Genomic DNA, 15,777 nt, shown 5'->3' with positions numbered 1-15,777 from the left:
CAGTTTTTATTTTGGTTACCCCTGGTGTATGAGATATACGGGGGTTTTCAATGTTTAATTTGTTTGAAAATTGGTATTAGCCTATACTTAATACTTAATTCTGCTTTTCTTTTATTTTGAAATTTTATGCAGATACTGATATCCCCGAAGTTTAAATTATTAAAATATCCTGAAAATGTAATCATCTTACAGTTTGATTACTACCAATTACCTCTTGATATTGCACAATGATCTTTCAAAATATGAAATATTGAGCTGAAGAGAGGTCTCTCTCTCTCTCTCTCTCTCTCTCTCTCTCTCTCTCTCTCTCTCTCTCCCTCTTGCTAGATAGATAGATAGATAGATAGAAAGGTTACATTTACACCGTTACGCTATTTTGACCTCCCTCTCTCTCTCTCTCTCTCTCTCTCTCTCTCTCTCTCTCTCTCTCTATAGATAGATAGATAGAAAGGTTACATTTACGCTATTTTGACCTCACAGTGTGTGTGTGTGTGTGTGTGTGTGTGTGTGTGTGAATATACACACACCGAATCATAACTGCTATGTAATTCGTCCGTTGCTTTTTCTATACACTTTGCCACCCTTCTCCAAACGTTAAACGTTACTAGATCGATTGCTAAGGTATTTTGAAGACCACATGAAATATTATCAATTTCTTAAGACAGTCCTTGTCTTCCCTTCTCAGTCTATATTGTTAACTCATTAGCGACAAGAGTGGTGTAGCCCTTGAACCGAGCGACAAGATATATTTATATATGACACGACGTTCATTTGAAAACAACTTGTGAACTATTAACTATAAGATACCAAAACAAAACTACGTCATCTTCCATAATGGCGACTTACATATACTTGGAAGAGATTATTGCAAATACTGATGGTTATCTAAATGTCGGTCAGAAGGTCGCGTTAAGTTCAGTTCAAGTGACAACCTACTCGGGTTATTGGTGCTTGGATTATTGAAATATAAACGTTCAAGTCATACATCATCTACAGGCATGACGAGTCGGGTCGTGTACTGATGTAGCGACAGGTTGCCCACGGCCTTGAATATCTCGGCGATCAAGTAATATATATCACACACCCTGTCTATAAACCACGGAGAATATGTTTCTTAACTCATTTTCATGACGTCATTATAATTATGTATCATTTCCGATTATAAATATAAGATTGACGCTTGGAGTAAAGGGTGGAGTTTGTATATGAATATATATAAGACAGCTAAGCGATAAATCGTAAAGAACAATGAAGAACTAAGCCTTGTTGATTTCACGATAAAACATTATTCTATATCGATGTCACTTCTGGATATTCGTTCTATATTGACGTCATTTCGCATCTAAAAGTGGGAGAGACATGACAATCGGTATTAGGAGAAATGTACAGATAATCGATGTGAGGATTATGAGAATACGCGGGAAATACCAAACTTAACCGGCCTGTTCATAAAATGGATTTATCCGACAGTACATATAATGTTGACATATCATATACGAAATAAACTCGTGGTCAATGTTTAACCTACAATAAAACACTGCAGGGAGAATATGGTTTACAATTCCCACTCGTCGTTTATTTATTTGTATATTTATTTGTGTGTGTGCGTGTGTGCGTGTGTGTGTGTGTGTGTGTGTGTGTTCAGTTATATATACTTAACAAACAAGAATTTCTGTGTGTTTGTTTGACCACGTGACTAGACAGAGAACCTACTATATGTTTTCACACCATCTCAGATAAAGGGAATGTTTATGAAACAATTAATTGCATTCAGTTGCTACATATCGCTACGATTCTAAGAGAGCGCCTTTAGCGGTGAACAAAACTATGTTCCTATAGCAGATTCTTTTCTCAAACAGCCACCGTATATAGTGTAGTACATGTGGATGGCGAGCATTTGCCTGGAGACCGGACGGTCGGCCAGGTGGTTCGATTCCCGGTCGGCGTCATATTCCAATACACGCACGCACGCACGCGCATGCATGCATGCACATCGGTATGTAAGTAAAATAGCCTTGAACGCGACATTAAACCCCGTTTCACCTACCCCTATAGTTTCTACATATATCACGTCTAAGCTGTATGGATATTGAACCTTGAGGTCCTGTCCAGACACAGACTGAAAGTTCAGTGTATATAAGTGAAAGGGAGCCAATATCGGTCACCCTTTATTGCAGGCATGTACTATTGAAGCCAGGCATTTAGTGTCGAAGAAAGGGTGTGACATGTATATCTGTTCGTGAAAGGACGCATAAAGGACGGAGCTTTGAATTTCGAAACGGGGTCCAAATTCAACTTTTGCTGTGTATATATCGATGTTTGAGTGGAACATTCATTGACAGGTGTATATGTAATGTCAAAAGGGGGAACACCTACCGACCCACCCTGTTCCATACAAAGGCCTGTAATGTATAAAGTATATAGATTCTTATAAATATATATTGCCTATTGCATTATTCATGTCCATGCTTTATTTGCAAAACGCTAAACGTGTATACCTATAGGTTGTATATGCTGAAAGACATTGTTACTAAATAAAAGCTTCCCTATATTTATATCAGCTACATTACAATCCACATTTCTTCCAAGTTCTTTATGCATGCAATTGTTAGGGTGTTTGTTTCAAAGTTAACTGTGGTGAGGTGAGGTGAATTGGGGTTTAATGTCGCGTTCAAGACTATTGGCTTATATATAGCGACGTGCATGCGCGTCCGCACTAATGTCAAGTTTAATGGTGCTAGCATCTTCTGCAGTGTACAATTTCATCTACAAAATGTATAATATATATACCGTATGCAGTATAATCTGCAATATACAATCTCTTCTTACAATATCACGTGCAACATAATCTCATCTATGCAATATCACCTGCAATATACATCAAAGCTATTTAATATCACCTGCATGGACATCTCATTTATTCAATATCATCTACAATATGCATATCATGTATTCAATACAACTTGCAATATACAACTCATCTATTCAATATCACCTGGGTTGGAGGTTAGAATTTTGTATCGAGATTAGGTATTTTTTAAGTTACAGCTACAAAATATTTAAATATTTAATATTTAAAACAAACTACGAACCTGATCTATTATGTTAAGAACATCTTGCAACAATGTATGTTTGTGTGTGACAGGTAACTTCTTTTATTTTAAACAGTCTGAAGCATGTTTTTTGGGGGGGGGGGGGGGGTCAAGAATGTTGGCGACAATATTATTCGATAAACAACTCGCAAGCTTAACATTTACAAATATGGAGCTTGGACAGTATATACTATGTTGTGTGTGTGATACATAATCATGCCTATTAAATGTGTAATTATACTGATATTAAATAGCCATGTATTAGTTAACACACTCGAGGTGCCGTGATACCTCTTTGTTATCTATGTATTATGAGATCGTTGACGTCATAAAGTTTACAACATTTCCTGAAATACGGTACTTTTTATGATGTGACACATTTAAAATCATGGAGCTCATCCTTCCTTCAATCCAATATAAATAACGTGGATAGTAAATGTAACCGACAGCAGCTGTCTCCGTGTTCCTAATGTAAAGATACAAAACAGGTTTAGATCATACTGGTTGCATCAAACAAGTTTTTTACGTGTATCCAACATAATAACTATATGTTGAGAGAAATTATAGTATTTCAGATTTTCCAGAGGTCTTGAACTAGAGGACTATAGAAACATCTACACCATATCTAATGTTTCATGAATACCTTTCAGACTACGCTATACACGTTAACTTATTATCATATAGTATTGATAAATATTCACAATCAATTGTGTACATCTTCACAAGGCTCATAAACAAATACATTTGAATATCAAAATTTTCTAAGGAGACATTCCATACACTGGTTGCTTTTTAACAGTTTTTTACGCGTCTTATTTGTTATAAAGTTCTTATAACATTGGAACTATAAGAGCATATGGAAGTAGTCTTTTGAAATAAAATGAAAGGTAAAAGGACACTATTACATATCTCAAACTTCTGTAGCAAAAGACCAACAACCCAAACGCTTACATATACCAATTAGAGAGTATTTGGTGTTATTGTTAAATAAATAGTTATATGAATTCAACAATGTGTTGCGATGATTATAAATTAATATTGTGTATAGCCTATTAGCATCAGTTGCCGGCATCGTTGAGTTTTTAAACAACGCATTCCCGCGCATGACAGCAACCTTCTTGTTCCATCTTCTCGTTTTAACGTGCCTACCCTTAAGTCAAAGAAATACCCCTAAATAGCGTCTTCGGGTGAATTATATAGATAGTAACAAGATGCAAGTTTGTTTGAGGATATAATTATGAGCAACACAATATAGATAGCATGTGTATTTGTTAACGTCGTTGGATTATTTGAATGTCGGATCAACCATGCTTCCCAAGTTCTGTGCCTCCTGTCATGTTGGTCACAATATGATTCGATGTTAACAGGGTCGGTAAACAGGTAAGATCAACGGTACCATTAACTTAAACGTTTCCTTCGATGTGGCGATGAGAATAATGTAAAGGAAAGTTTTTTTATAAGGCCGCTTGAAGACAATATTTCAATTTATAATTAACGCCCACGTTGGTTGTTCATTTGTTGGTGCTTAATGGTTCTGGCGATTTCGAGCTTCATTTCTGTGTTTTGTGGTAGAGACAGGAACTGTCGTTTGTAAGTTTTTTCAGACAGCGTGCACCTGTAGTTTATAATTTTGAACAACACATTTGTCTATTGAGTTATTAATGTTCATGTTCCTTCCGTCATTTCAAGAACCCGCTTTAAAACTTTATATGCTCATATAAGGGAGGTTTACCGCCAAACACGTTCAAGACGTGCAGTTCAAGAGTTACTGTTCTTGAGTTATATGTCACAAGATGTTTGATTGGCTTAATGTAATATCTCAGCCAATGAACGTTTCGTTTAGAAATATTAACCAACATGGCGGAGCAGGTGCTCCACTCGGTGCTCGTAACCACATGAAATCCACAAGTGTACACAATATTATCAGTTCAGTATGTCACATGTACGCTAAGTCAGGAGAAAAGAAGTGTATGTATTTTCTTCCTTATAGTTACTGAAAACGAAGAATTTAAAAAAAATTAAATTGGATGAATGTGTATCATTTAAATTAAATTACAATACAATAACGTCACCAGCTGCTGATCGTTTTACAACTTTTTACACCGGTTGGCTATATTTTCAGTAAACAAGTATCGTCAATCTTAGTAATAACGGGATGTAGCTATAAATTTTACTGGACAGTAATGTTCCATATAATTCCCTTGGTTTGAATTTACTGTAATCAATGGTAATAAATAATAACTTCCCGTATCCCCCATCCAAAAGTATATATAGACATAATACTTTCGCTGTCTCATGACAGCTCTTCAGGGTAACATTGACAGCGAAGAAAGTACTATGTCTGAAACTGATATAAAGAAGATGATGGACTAACGTGGACTTTATTATTTTATTATATATTACATGTACACAGAGTGAACATTTACCTCATTTTTGTATATATATATATATATATATATATATCCTATATATATGCATTGCCGCACACTCCTTTTGATAATAAATTATTTACCAATAGATATACTCAATCAGCTGATTAAATTTTGTGTTACATGATACAGCAAGTTGGTTTTCCTGTACTGTCCTCAGAATAGGACAATGTCTGACGATTCTAAGAATCAAGGTTTGCCACGAGGCTTGATCGGGAGGAGGGGTGCTCCTACAGGCAAAGCAGCCAGGTACGTTCACATGTAGCTGAGAGCTGCGATGAGGTCTGACTGACGTGAAATGACAAGCTGTGACAAAATTGTTATTGAAAATGTAAACGTTGGTCAAATAAAATGAATTGACATCTATGAACCATTCCTTTATTTAGAGGGAGAAACGAAGTAGAAACATATCTATGAATAGGCCAATTAGGCGGATTAACCCAATAAGATTATGATTATGGCTCTAAACTACAGCAGATTTGGGGCTACAATACTCACCATGGAGACTAGATACTCTCTGGTTTTGGCAACATACAGTATTGCCTACATCCATTTTCGCATACAGTCTTATATAAACAAAGATATAGTTCAGTCATTTCCTATACAGTGTCACTTAATGCCTCACAACCTTGTAATAGTGAGATACTGTTAATTAATGGATACAGTCTAATGAAATAAGGGAAAATAATGAAAACAACATTGAATTTCAGATCTGATGCATTTATATGATACATATCTGTCATAAACAGATGAGATGTATTTATATGATAATATATCCATCATAATCATCATTCCACAACATCAGTATTGGTTGGAGTAGCTTTAAGTCCTTAACTGAGATTGAGACCCAGGTTAGGATAGGTCTTGAGCAACCCATGCTTGCCATAAAAGGCGACTATATGCTTGTTGTTGTAGGTGACTAACAGGATTGGGTGGTCCAGCTCTCTGACAGGGCTGATGCATGTTATCGATCCCAGTTGCATTGATCGATGCTCATGATGTCAATCACTGAATTATATGGTCCAGACTCGATTATTTACAGACCATCTGAATATTGCTGAGTGCGGAGTTAAACAACAAACAATAAAACTTAACTGAGCTTCAGGAAATGTCCTGCAGAATCAAGGAACTGCATTGAAGTTTTCCTTTTGGTGAGCAGGTCATCCTTGAGCCTTGCAATCATCTGGACGATCTCTATACATGCTTTCCTGCAGGGTTGAGGATGAGTGCCATGCTGGTTCTGTGCCAGCCTCAATCTCATTAAAATCAGATCTTAGTTCTCGCTACCGCTAAACAAAGATCTGAGGACATCCCATTACGGGTCACGTCAGACCGACCTTGCGCGAACTTTGACCGACCAATGGAATGACCAATCAGAAGGTAGCTTTCTCGTGCTTTAAGGCACAAATTTCAAATTGGCGACTACCCTTTGAAACATATTTTGACAAATTCTCGATTACAAATTTGAAACCTGAACAAAAAAAGCATTCTGGAGTGGCTAATAGATGGCTCTAGATTGTAAGGATTCAGTCGTTAAACCCGTTAAAGTTTTCGAGATTGCATGATTAGAAATCACATTCCGACTGTCACTTTTATTTTTAGCGATGCACTGATTGGTCGGAGGAAAGGTTGTTCTGATGTGACCCTTAATAGGATGTCTTCAGATCTTTGTTTAGCGGTAGCGAGAACTAAGATCTGATTTTAATGAGATTGGTGCCAGCCTGTTCCTGTGAGTCCTCTCCAGCTGTTGAAGTACTATGATGACGGCATAGATGTTAGGGTGGGCTCTCTGCACAGCCTTGTTGAGGTGGGAATGACAGCTTTCAAGGTGGTTGTTGGTACAGTGACCAAGGTTGCTATGCCATCCTGGCTTTACAGGTTATATTTTGATAGTTCAGCCAGGGGTAGACGCCATGAATTCTATAACCAATTCGTGAACAGCTCATTTTGGTCCAGTGGTAATTGGACTAAATTTTGTGAGAAAACTAGTAGACTTTCCTGATTTTAATTGTTCTTTGAACAAGTGAACCAGTGGTCATGCATAACCCTGTAGTTAGTGATGAAATATCAACCAACGACCATTATTACAAACACTTCATCATGTGTAGTACATGTATTAAGACGTACTCATCTCCAACATATGTAATATGTTCAACAAATGTTAGTGTAACATCATCTAATCGGCTTAATGACTTTTCATTTGGAGGTTATTTATACCCTGCTTCTTAATTAGCAAACATTTTTCATACATTAAATCTTTCAGATTGCCATCTCTAAGGGGACCAAGAGATTTAACTCTTGGTGGTGTTCCCAAGAAAGTATTTACACCTAATATTCCATCAAGAAGGGATAAACCCAAGGAAGAGTAAGTATTTCAGAATATTGGTAATGTAAAACTTTATTAGAGAGGATTTGTATGTTCACGAGTTATAAATATACTATACTCATACAATGTTATATGTTAGACACATATCACTAGTAATTCAAGACTCAGGTTAGCCAAGTTTGCAGTCAAAGCAAAATTGATTCACAAATTTGTGATATATACCTAACTATTAATAATTACTACAAAGAAACAATGTCACACAAATTGCACAACTTGAAATTGGCACCTGTGTGTGTACTGTTGACAAAGTTGATAAGAATCTGAATGTACTTTGTCTTAGCCAGCATTTTCTTTCTAGTGCCTCCTGTGGGTTAGTGATTATTGGAAGTCATATTTTATATATTTGTATGATTGTAGCACTAAGACTGTGGAACAAGTGTAGAATCTTGTTATTTAGCAGTGCAATTAGTGAGTCTTCCAGACTGTGCTGTATTTTGGTATTATTTTCCGCAGATTTTAGTCTTAGTATGTGTAGGCAAGTATTGATGGAACATGCCCCTGTTAATTTGTTCACAGTATTATTGAAGAGCACCCAAACTCACTAGGGAGGGAGGTTTGTGTGTACCTCATGGCTAAATCATGGTTGTCAAGTTAATACTTATTGATGAGGTATTTTTGTCAGTTCCATCTGACACATGACAAAAAATGAATGTGTATGCTCATGAGAACACTGCATAAAGGGTGTTACGCCCATGACTAGTATTTACTAGACTAGTGGCTAAAGTCGCAGACTGAGAGAGTTCTGCAATTTTGAGGGGCAGAACTATAACTGCATTCTGCAAGGATGTATAAAGAGTTCTTAATGGACATTAGTACTATGACAGAGTTCACTGTGGTCAACGTAGATATGATTCGTCTTGTTAACCGGTAACATTCAGATGTGTTTGAATAAATCTTTTCCATCAGTGACTCTGGCGGGGCTCCACCAAAACCTCAGTCTGCAACCAAAGAATCGGGTAGAAGCAGAGGTCGTGGAGGCCGGGAACGGGGTCGAGGCCGGGGAAGAGGTCATGAAAATGTCATTCAATCACAGTCTATCTTTGAGCAAGGACCTGCAGATAGACTTGTTCCTAAAGTTGGTATGTAACATATTGTATTTCTACCATGACTTGTGAAGTTATTGCTGAGTGTTCTTTGTGCACAGACATGAGTATGACCTGCCCCACACTGAAGCACATGAACCACATGTGGTGTCTCCTTAGGCAAGTGACTTTGTTCGAAATGTGTCTGTTCACCCAGCAGTGAGTGGGTACCAGGTAGGATGAGATGGTAATGTGGCTGTTAACCTTTTAGCGCCTCACAGGCAGCTTGGGTTGTATACTCCCCAGGGAGCTGAGAATGAAAATCGAGTGCTCACTGATCCATTGACCGGGGTAATAATAGGGTAGCGCTATGAGCATCCACTCCATGAATGGAATCTGGTGCATTATAAATGCACTTATATTATTATTATTATTATTATTGCTGTGAGTACTAAGCCAGAGCCAGATGTATTAAGGGAGCTCTAGCACAACAACCCACATGATAAGATACTCTTGTTTTCACTGATTGCAGACGTGTGATTATGTCAGAGTAACGTGATGCAGTTAGGGTTTTGTTCATCACAGTCCAGGAGCACGGGTGGTCATCTAAGGAGCTGCAATTTGCTGTGCAGAGTTGTGTCCCTTGGGCATTTCAGAAACCTGTGATCATGGGTTCGAATCCCGATTGGTCCTGATTGTGTTTCTAGGCTTGTCAGCACCATACCCGTGCTAAGCAGCATTAAACCACAGTCACTCACTCGAAAATGAAGAATTGATGTGATGTTGTTGCAGGTGGCTCTTCGTGGGACAATGGTGATCGCGTGTCGACCTCTAGGATGAGCCTCAAGAAGGAGAAGTCAGACAAGAACAGCTCGAAGAGAGTGCTGGATCAAATCCTCCGGGATGATGTGAGAAAACTTTTTAAATGTTCAATATTTGTTAACAAGAGGAAGACTGAATGGTATATATTTATGATGGAAAGGGATTTTTCTCCCCCTGCAGAATACACTGATACAGGAATACAATTTTTTAAAACCTCCTAGATGTGTTATAATAATTTCAACTTTACATACACGCACCCTCATTCACTGATGCACGCAAGCAATTGTGATGTCACAGTTTGTTTATTCTCTAAGCTATGGAGAGAGTATCAGTAAGGCAGTGTCACTTGCTGCAGGGGTGGTCGGGTAGCCTTGTGGTTAAAGTGTTTCGCTCTTCACGCCGAAGACCTGGGTTCGATTCCCAACATGGGTACATTGTGTGAAGCCCATTTCTGGTGTCCCCCAGGAATAATGCTAAAAGCGGCGTAAAACCATATTCATTCATTCACTCAATTGCTGCAAAGAAGTCGTATGGACAAGCCCTGGCTGTATGTGTGTTGCATTGCCTTTATAATGTATAGAGAAATATGTTTGTCACAACCTATTCTGATGAACATAACTTTAACCTTTCAGCCCTTTGTTTAATATTGGGTATCTCCCCACTGGGCAGAGTAATACATACCTCTTTTTGGTGTTTTTCTTAAACAGAACTGAAACTTGGGATATTTATTTGAGAAATGGATTAATTTGGGTGAAATATTTAAAATCAAGTGTTTTGATTATTACCAGTACCTCACTTTATCCATATTAATAACTGAATAACTATAGCAACTGTCAGTGCTACAGTTGGCTAACGGAATAAAATGGAAGTGTTGCAAGTTTAATATGGAGGCTGTAACATACCTGGACAAGTTTTGTTGTGTTTACAGTTTATTGACACAGAAAATCTAGATGATGATGACCCCAACCTAATCCCCGTTATGTTGCCTCTCTCTGCTGCCGGAGCTATGGTTGCCAAGAAGGAAGTCAAGGAGGAGGAGAGAAAAGAAGTCAAGGACACGGTCGATGGAATCAAGGGTAGGTGTGAAACTGTCATTTTCAGCTCATTGTACTATCTCCAGGATCCAAGGCAAAAGTGAACCAGTTGCCCTTTGTGTGCGGATAAAACCCAAAACTTAAGACTTCTAAAAAAAGTTGAAGGGATGGAGCTAAATCATCAGGATTTCTAGCACCATAATGGAATGACTTTTAAATCTAGGTAATATGTGAAATAATACAAAGAAAATCTGATTTGTTCATAGCAGTGATATGAAAACAACTTGAAGATGATAAGTATTCAAGCTGAAGAATCTTTTTGTCAGAAATTACAAGGCACAGAGTTTGAAATTTAGATTAAGTTATACTCTAATTTAGTTGGGGAATAACACTAGCAATTGTTATACCGTATATGACCGCGTATAAGCCGAATTTTGAGGACCAGAAAAAAGATTCTGTAGAAAGGGGTCAGCTTATCCACGGGATACACTTTCATGATAGTATTTTTCAGATCGTGATCTGTCAGAAACATCGGCTGAATGACGGTCCGATAGATTACAATTTCCCGAAAGTTTGGAAGTTGTCACGACTAGAGCCATTATTCTTATAAATTATCAATAAAGTTATTATTATACACCAATGTTGTCATTATTGAAAAAATGTTATGCATGTTACTCCTTCCGATAATAAGTTTTCAATTGAATGTTCAAAGTTTATCGTTCTTCGTAAACTCCACAATCTTTACATGTAACAATATATGTAATTCACAGCTATAATATATAATCCCCAGATAAAATCGCCAATAGCTATTACGTACGTTTTGCAAAGTTCATAAATTGATAGTGAACAAGTGTCTACCTTTATTGAAAGAGGCAAATAAACAACTGTATCGGCGAGTTATTCCGTTCGCCATTTGCAAAAACATGTGATCAGCTGTTTCCTGTGACGTCACGAACGGTGACCACTGTGATTGCTTCCTGTTGTTTAAAGCAACACGGTACACAAGGAAATGAGCATTGATAATAACGGGCCGATTGGTATTGTCATGTTGTTTACACAAACATTTTCAAGTTGTGGGTGCTTAGTGATCGTGTTGGGAGTAGGGTAATGTAGGAGACATTTTATGAGGTTTGACTCACGTGTTGATCTGTCAGTTACTTGGTTTCATTTTCAGTGGAACCAGGCACAGAGATGGAGGTTGATAATCCTGATGAGGAGAAAGCTGCAGAGAAAGCAAAACCCACAGCTGCTGATGTTTCTATGGTCAAAATGGAGCATCCTGTGTTTACCTGCAAAGACCTGCTGTCCAAATGCAGTAATTCCGGTACCAATATATATAGTTCTGCATTAGTAGATGTTCATAACTCCAAAACATTCGAAACAAATAGTTCTCTGACACAATTAAGCAGCTGGATTTTTACTTTGAAAAAAAGATCACAAAGTAGATTGAAAATACTTCAATTTGGGGCTGATGCTATGGGATATATGGATCACAACTGGGATTTTGAGTAAATTTGTAACTAATGTAAGGGGAGATAACTCATGAGGTTGGAAGATATTACCTCCCTTCTGTAAAGATTTGTTGAGTTGACATTCAGACATTATGTAAAAACAGAAGACATTCCTGCATGTTGTTTTACGTGAAAGGTCATTGTTCAATGCAATTTAACCAATGTGAGCCATTGAATGCCATGAATGATTAATTAATGCAGGTGAAGATATAATCACTTGTTTTGTTAGAGATACCAAATGGCACAGCACATCCCTCACAAGTAAGGTTGGTTGGTTGGTTGTTGATTAACGCTGCACTCAGCAATATTCCAGCTTTATGACGGCGGTCTGTAAATAATCGAGTCTGGACCAGACAATCCAGTGATTGACAATATGAGCATCGATCCACGCAATTGGGATCGATGACATGCATCAACCAAGTCAGCGAGCCTGACCACTCGATCCCGTTAGTTGCCTTTTACGACAAGCATAGTCGCCTTTTATGGCAAGCATGGGTTGCTGAAGACCTATTCTACCCCAGATCTTCACGGGTCCTCACAATTAAGGTAATTATTGTACTTGGTGAACAAATTTATGTTCAGATTAAAAAAAACCAACCACACTATTTCTATCATTGAAACATTTCTCGTCTTTCAATAGAGACAGGGGCGGTCGGGTAGCCTAGTGGTTAAAGCTTTTACTTGTCACGCCGAAGACCTGGGTTTGATTCCTGACATGGGTACAATGTGTGAAGCCCATTCTGGTGTTCCCCGCCGTGATATTGCTGGAATATTGCTAAAAGTGGCGTAAAAACCATACTCACTCACTCACTCAATAGAGACATGTCCCAAAATTTCAAGTTGGCAGTGTGATATTATGTATGGGCATCTAATGTCTTGCCAGGGTGAGTTTTTGTCATGTGTCTTATGTTACAGAAGAGGATAGACTGCTGTTTTTCCAGCTCCCCGACGTCCTGCCTGGCTTGCCACCAGGTCGTGACGAGGTCGCCAAAACAAAGGTCAAGACGGAGCCAGGCACGGAAGGAAAGAAGGAGGAATCAAAGTCAGAGGAGGTAGAATATGTTTGTTGCTCACAGTAATATAGGGTCAGATTAGGATTCTGGTTTCAAGTTGGTAAGATTCATGTTTAATGAAATCATATGTTGATAGGGATTTTGATCCCTTTGACAATGGTGTGTTGAGGGTTGACTATATATTGTCCACTATTGTATATTGCAGGACAAACTTTCTTCTCAGATAAAGACATGTTCTCTGTCGGACTTCTCAGAGGGTTTCATTGGCAAGCTGCAGATTCGTAAATCTGGTCGGGCAGAACTTGTGTTGGGCAACGTCACTCTGGACGTGTCCGTTGGTACACCGTGTGGATTTCTCCAGGTCAGTAGATATTGTTTAGGCATAACAGAGTATGCAGGTGATTCCTCGGGATTTGGTGTATAGAAATGGTATATATGATAAATTGTGCTTTGACAATTTGTGGTAGATACTGAACCACAGTATTTACTTGAATGTTTTTTTTGTTTTATATATTTTATTTCACCTTTTCCCTGTTACATGAGGAGGATGGCCATCCAGGGCAATGGTCACCCTCACATTCTGAAGACAATGTATGTATACATTTGGGAAAAATTAAATACAAGTATTGAAAATGGTGCCTAGGTGATTTTTAAGAAATATAAGTAAACATACACACAGTCAAGCATTCAAAATATTATTCAAACACTGATCCTGGCAAGAAACAAATATGAGAAAGAGATACATATGTTATTGCTGTTCTGCTTTTTCAAACAATATGTGATAAAAGATCCATGATTTATAAAATGTTATTTACTTGAATGTTGATAGGGATCTGAATACATTGCATTCTTGTGAGCATTTCTAACAAAGATCAGATCAGGGAACATTACCTATTACCCCCTACCCTGGTACTGTTAGTGAGAAACTTACTATCCCTACACACAATTACTCAGTTTAATCTCCAGGCTAGTTCTTATGTAGACTGAGACACAGGAATCACACATAGACATGTAGTTTGAATCAAAGACATAAATGTATTCCTGTATTTATGTTAAGGATGTAGTATAGCAGTCAGCTGTTTCAAGTGATGCCCCGTGGGGATTCCGGGTTAGAATAGGTCCACAGCATGATCTGCTGGTCATAATACATGTAGTTGGCTTAGTGGATGGGTGGTCGTGCTTGGTGAATTGGTAATTTAGTTGATTGGGGAATCGTACCCTGACACTGTGGATCATTTAGGACCTGATCTGTGTATCCTTAACATCTGGGTGAAAGCTGTAAACCATTATTGAACTTCAACAAACTCAACCCAAACGACATCAACTTCCATTTAACAATAGGACTGGACCATTCCAAGCTTTCTTGCCTTAAATATTTAGATGCCATTTCTTCCCCACTCACTCCTTCACAACAGTTGGCCATGTCAAAACCATGAACATCTTTCGTCTCATGCTTCTCCTCAGCCTATTCATATTCTCTGTCCCCCGATGATCTGTGTTAGAATTGGTCTTCAGCAACCCATGTTTGTTGTAAGAGGCGACTAACAGGGATCAGGTGGTCAGGCTTGCTGACATGTTAATGCATGTCATGTTAACCCAGTGGGTAGATTGATGCTCATTGTATCAATCACTGGATTGTCTGATCCAGACCAGAATATTTACAGGACATATGTAGCTTGAATATTGTTGAGATAGGCGTTAAAGAAGAAACCAATGTTTTTTACATGTGGTGATTGTTGCAGGACTTGGTGTCGGTGCGCGTGGAGGGCAACTCAGGACACATGACGACACTTGGCCACGTGCGAGACAGGCTCATCTGCACACCAAACTTTGAAACTCTGCTCAAGTACTCCTGACTGGGTCTGAGGTAGCAGGGTTACCCTGCTCTACATTCATACCTGGACTCGTCCTAACATTTACATAGTGACTGAATGTGCTGTTTGAGGCAGTCAGCACTACAGAAGTTGTGTGACAGGCAAGCCTGCGTGACAGGTTTTCTTCATCATTGATACAGTGATGCTGCCGAATGACACAAAGTTAACACAAACTCACAAAGTTTACAATATTGTACAAGGTGATATATATTTATTGTCCCAGGTGTATCTTGTCAAAGGTTGTCTTCAGTTCATTCATGTTTCACTGTGTTGATTTTGTAACAGATATGAAAAAAATAAAAAATCAAGGACACATGGCAATATAATTCACACGGATCAGTCTTTTGTCTTAAACATCATCACACTGCAAGGTTATTTTACTGATGGTGTTTCATGAGGTGAGGTTAAATGGGGTTTACTGTCGCATCCAAAATTATTGCACTTATATAGCGACAAGCGTACGTGCGTGCATTAGTCCAGACTGATGCCGATTTTTAGTGCTAGCCCACTGAGATACCATGCCGCAGTTTATTATGAATACCCCAATCAGACACAGTATACTGACTCGGAGCCGACCAAACCTTGTTTTAGCCC

At 38.3% G+C, this 15,777-nt stretch overlaps 1 protein-coding gene across 2 annotated transcripts; it reads left to right on the top strand.

Annotated features, from left to right (window-relative positions):
- The first annotated feature begins 4,928 nt into the window (after positions 1-4,928).
- Positions 4,929-15,516, top strand: LOC124132733 (DNA-directed RNA polymerase III subunit RPC4-like). 2 transcript variants are annotated; one of them, XM_046496807.2, is made up of 10 exons: positions 4,929-5,060; positions 5,682-5,770; positions 7,785-7,886; positions 8,814-8,986; positions 9,722-9,837; positions 10,680-10,827; positions 11,960-12,109; positions 13,212-13,348; positions 13,515-13,670; positions 15,052-15,516. In XM_046496807.2, the coding sequence occupies exons 2-10, from the start codon at positions 5,691-5,693 to the stop codon at positions 15,163-15,165; spliced, it is 1,176 nt and encodes a 391-aa protein (XP_046352763.1). In that variant the 5' UTR covers positions 4,929-5,060; positions 5,682-5,690; the 3' UTR covers positions 15,166-15,516. The 2 variants fall into 2 exon arrangements, with proteins under 2 accessions (XP_046352763.1, XP_046352762.1); XM_046496806.2 differs by having other exon boundaries at positions 5,654-5,770.
- The last annotated feature ends 261 nt before the right edge of the window (positions 15,517-15,777 follow it).

The sequence above is a fragment of the Haliotis rufescens genome, unplaced genomic scaffold (genome assembly GCF_023055435.1).
Source record: "Haliotis rufescens isolate VD_foot unplaced genomic scaffold, xgHalRufe1.0.p SCAF_11, whole genome shotgun sequence".
In the NCBI taxonomy this organism is placed as follows: Eukaryota; Metazoa; Mollusca; class Gastropoda; order Lepetellida; family Haliotidae; genus Haliotis; species Haliotis rufescens.
The sequence above is the reverse complement of the archived record's forward strand: the minus strand, read 5'-3'. Positions and strand labels throughout refer to the sequence as shown.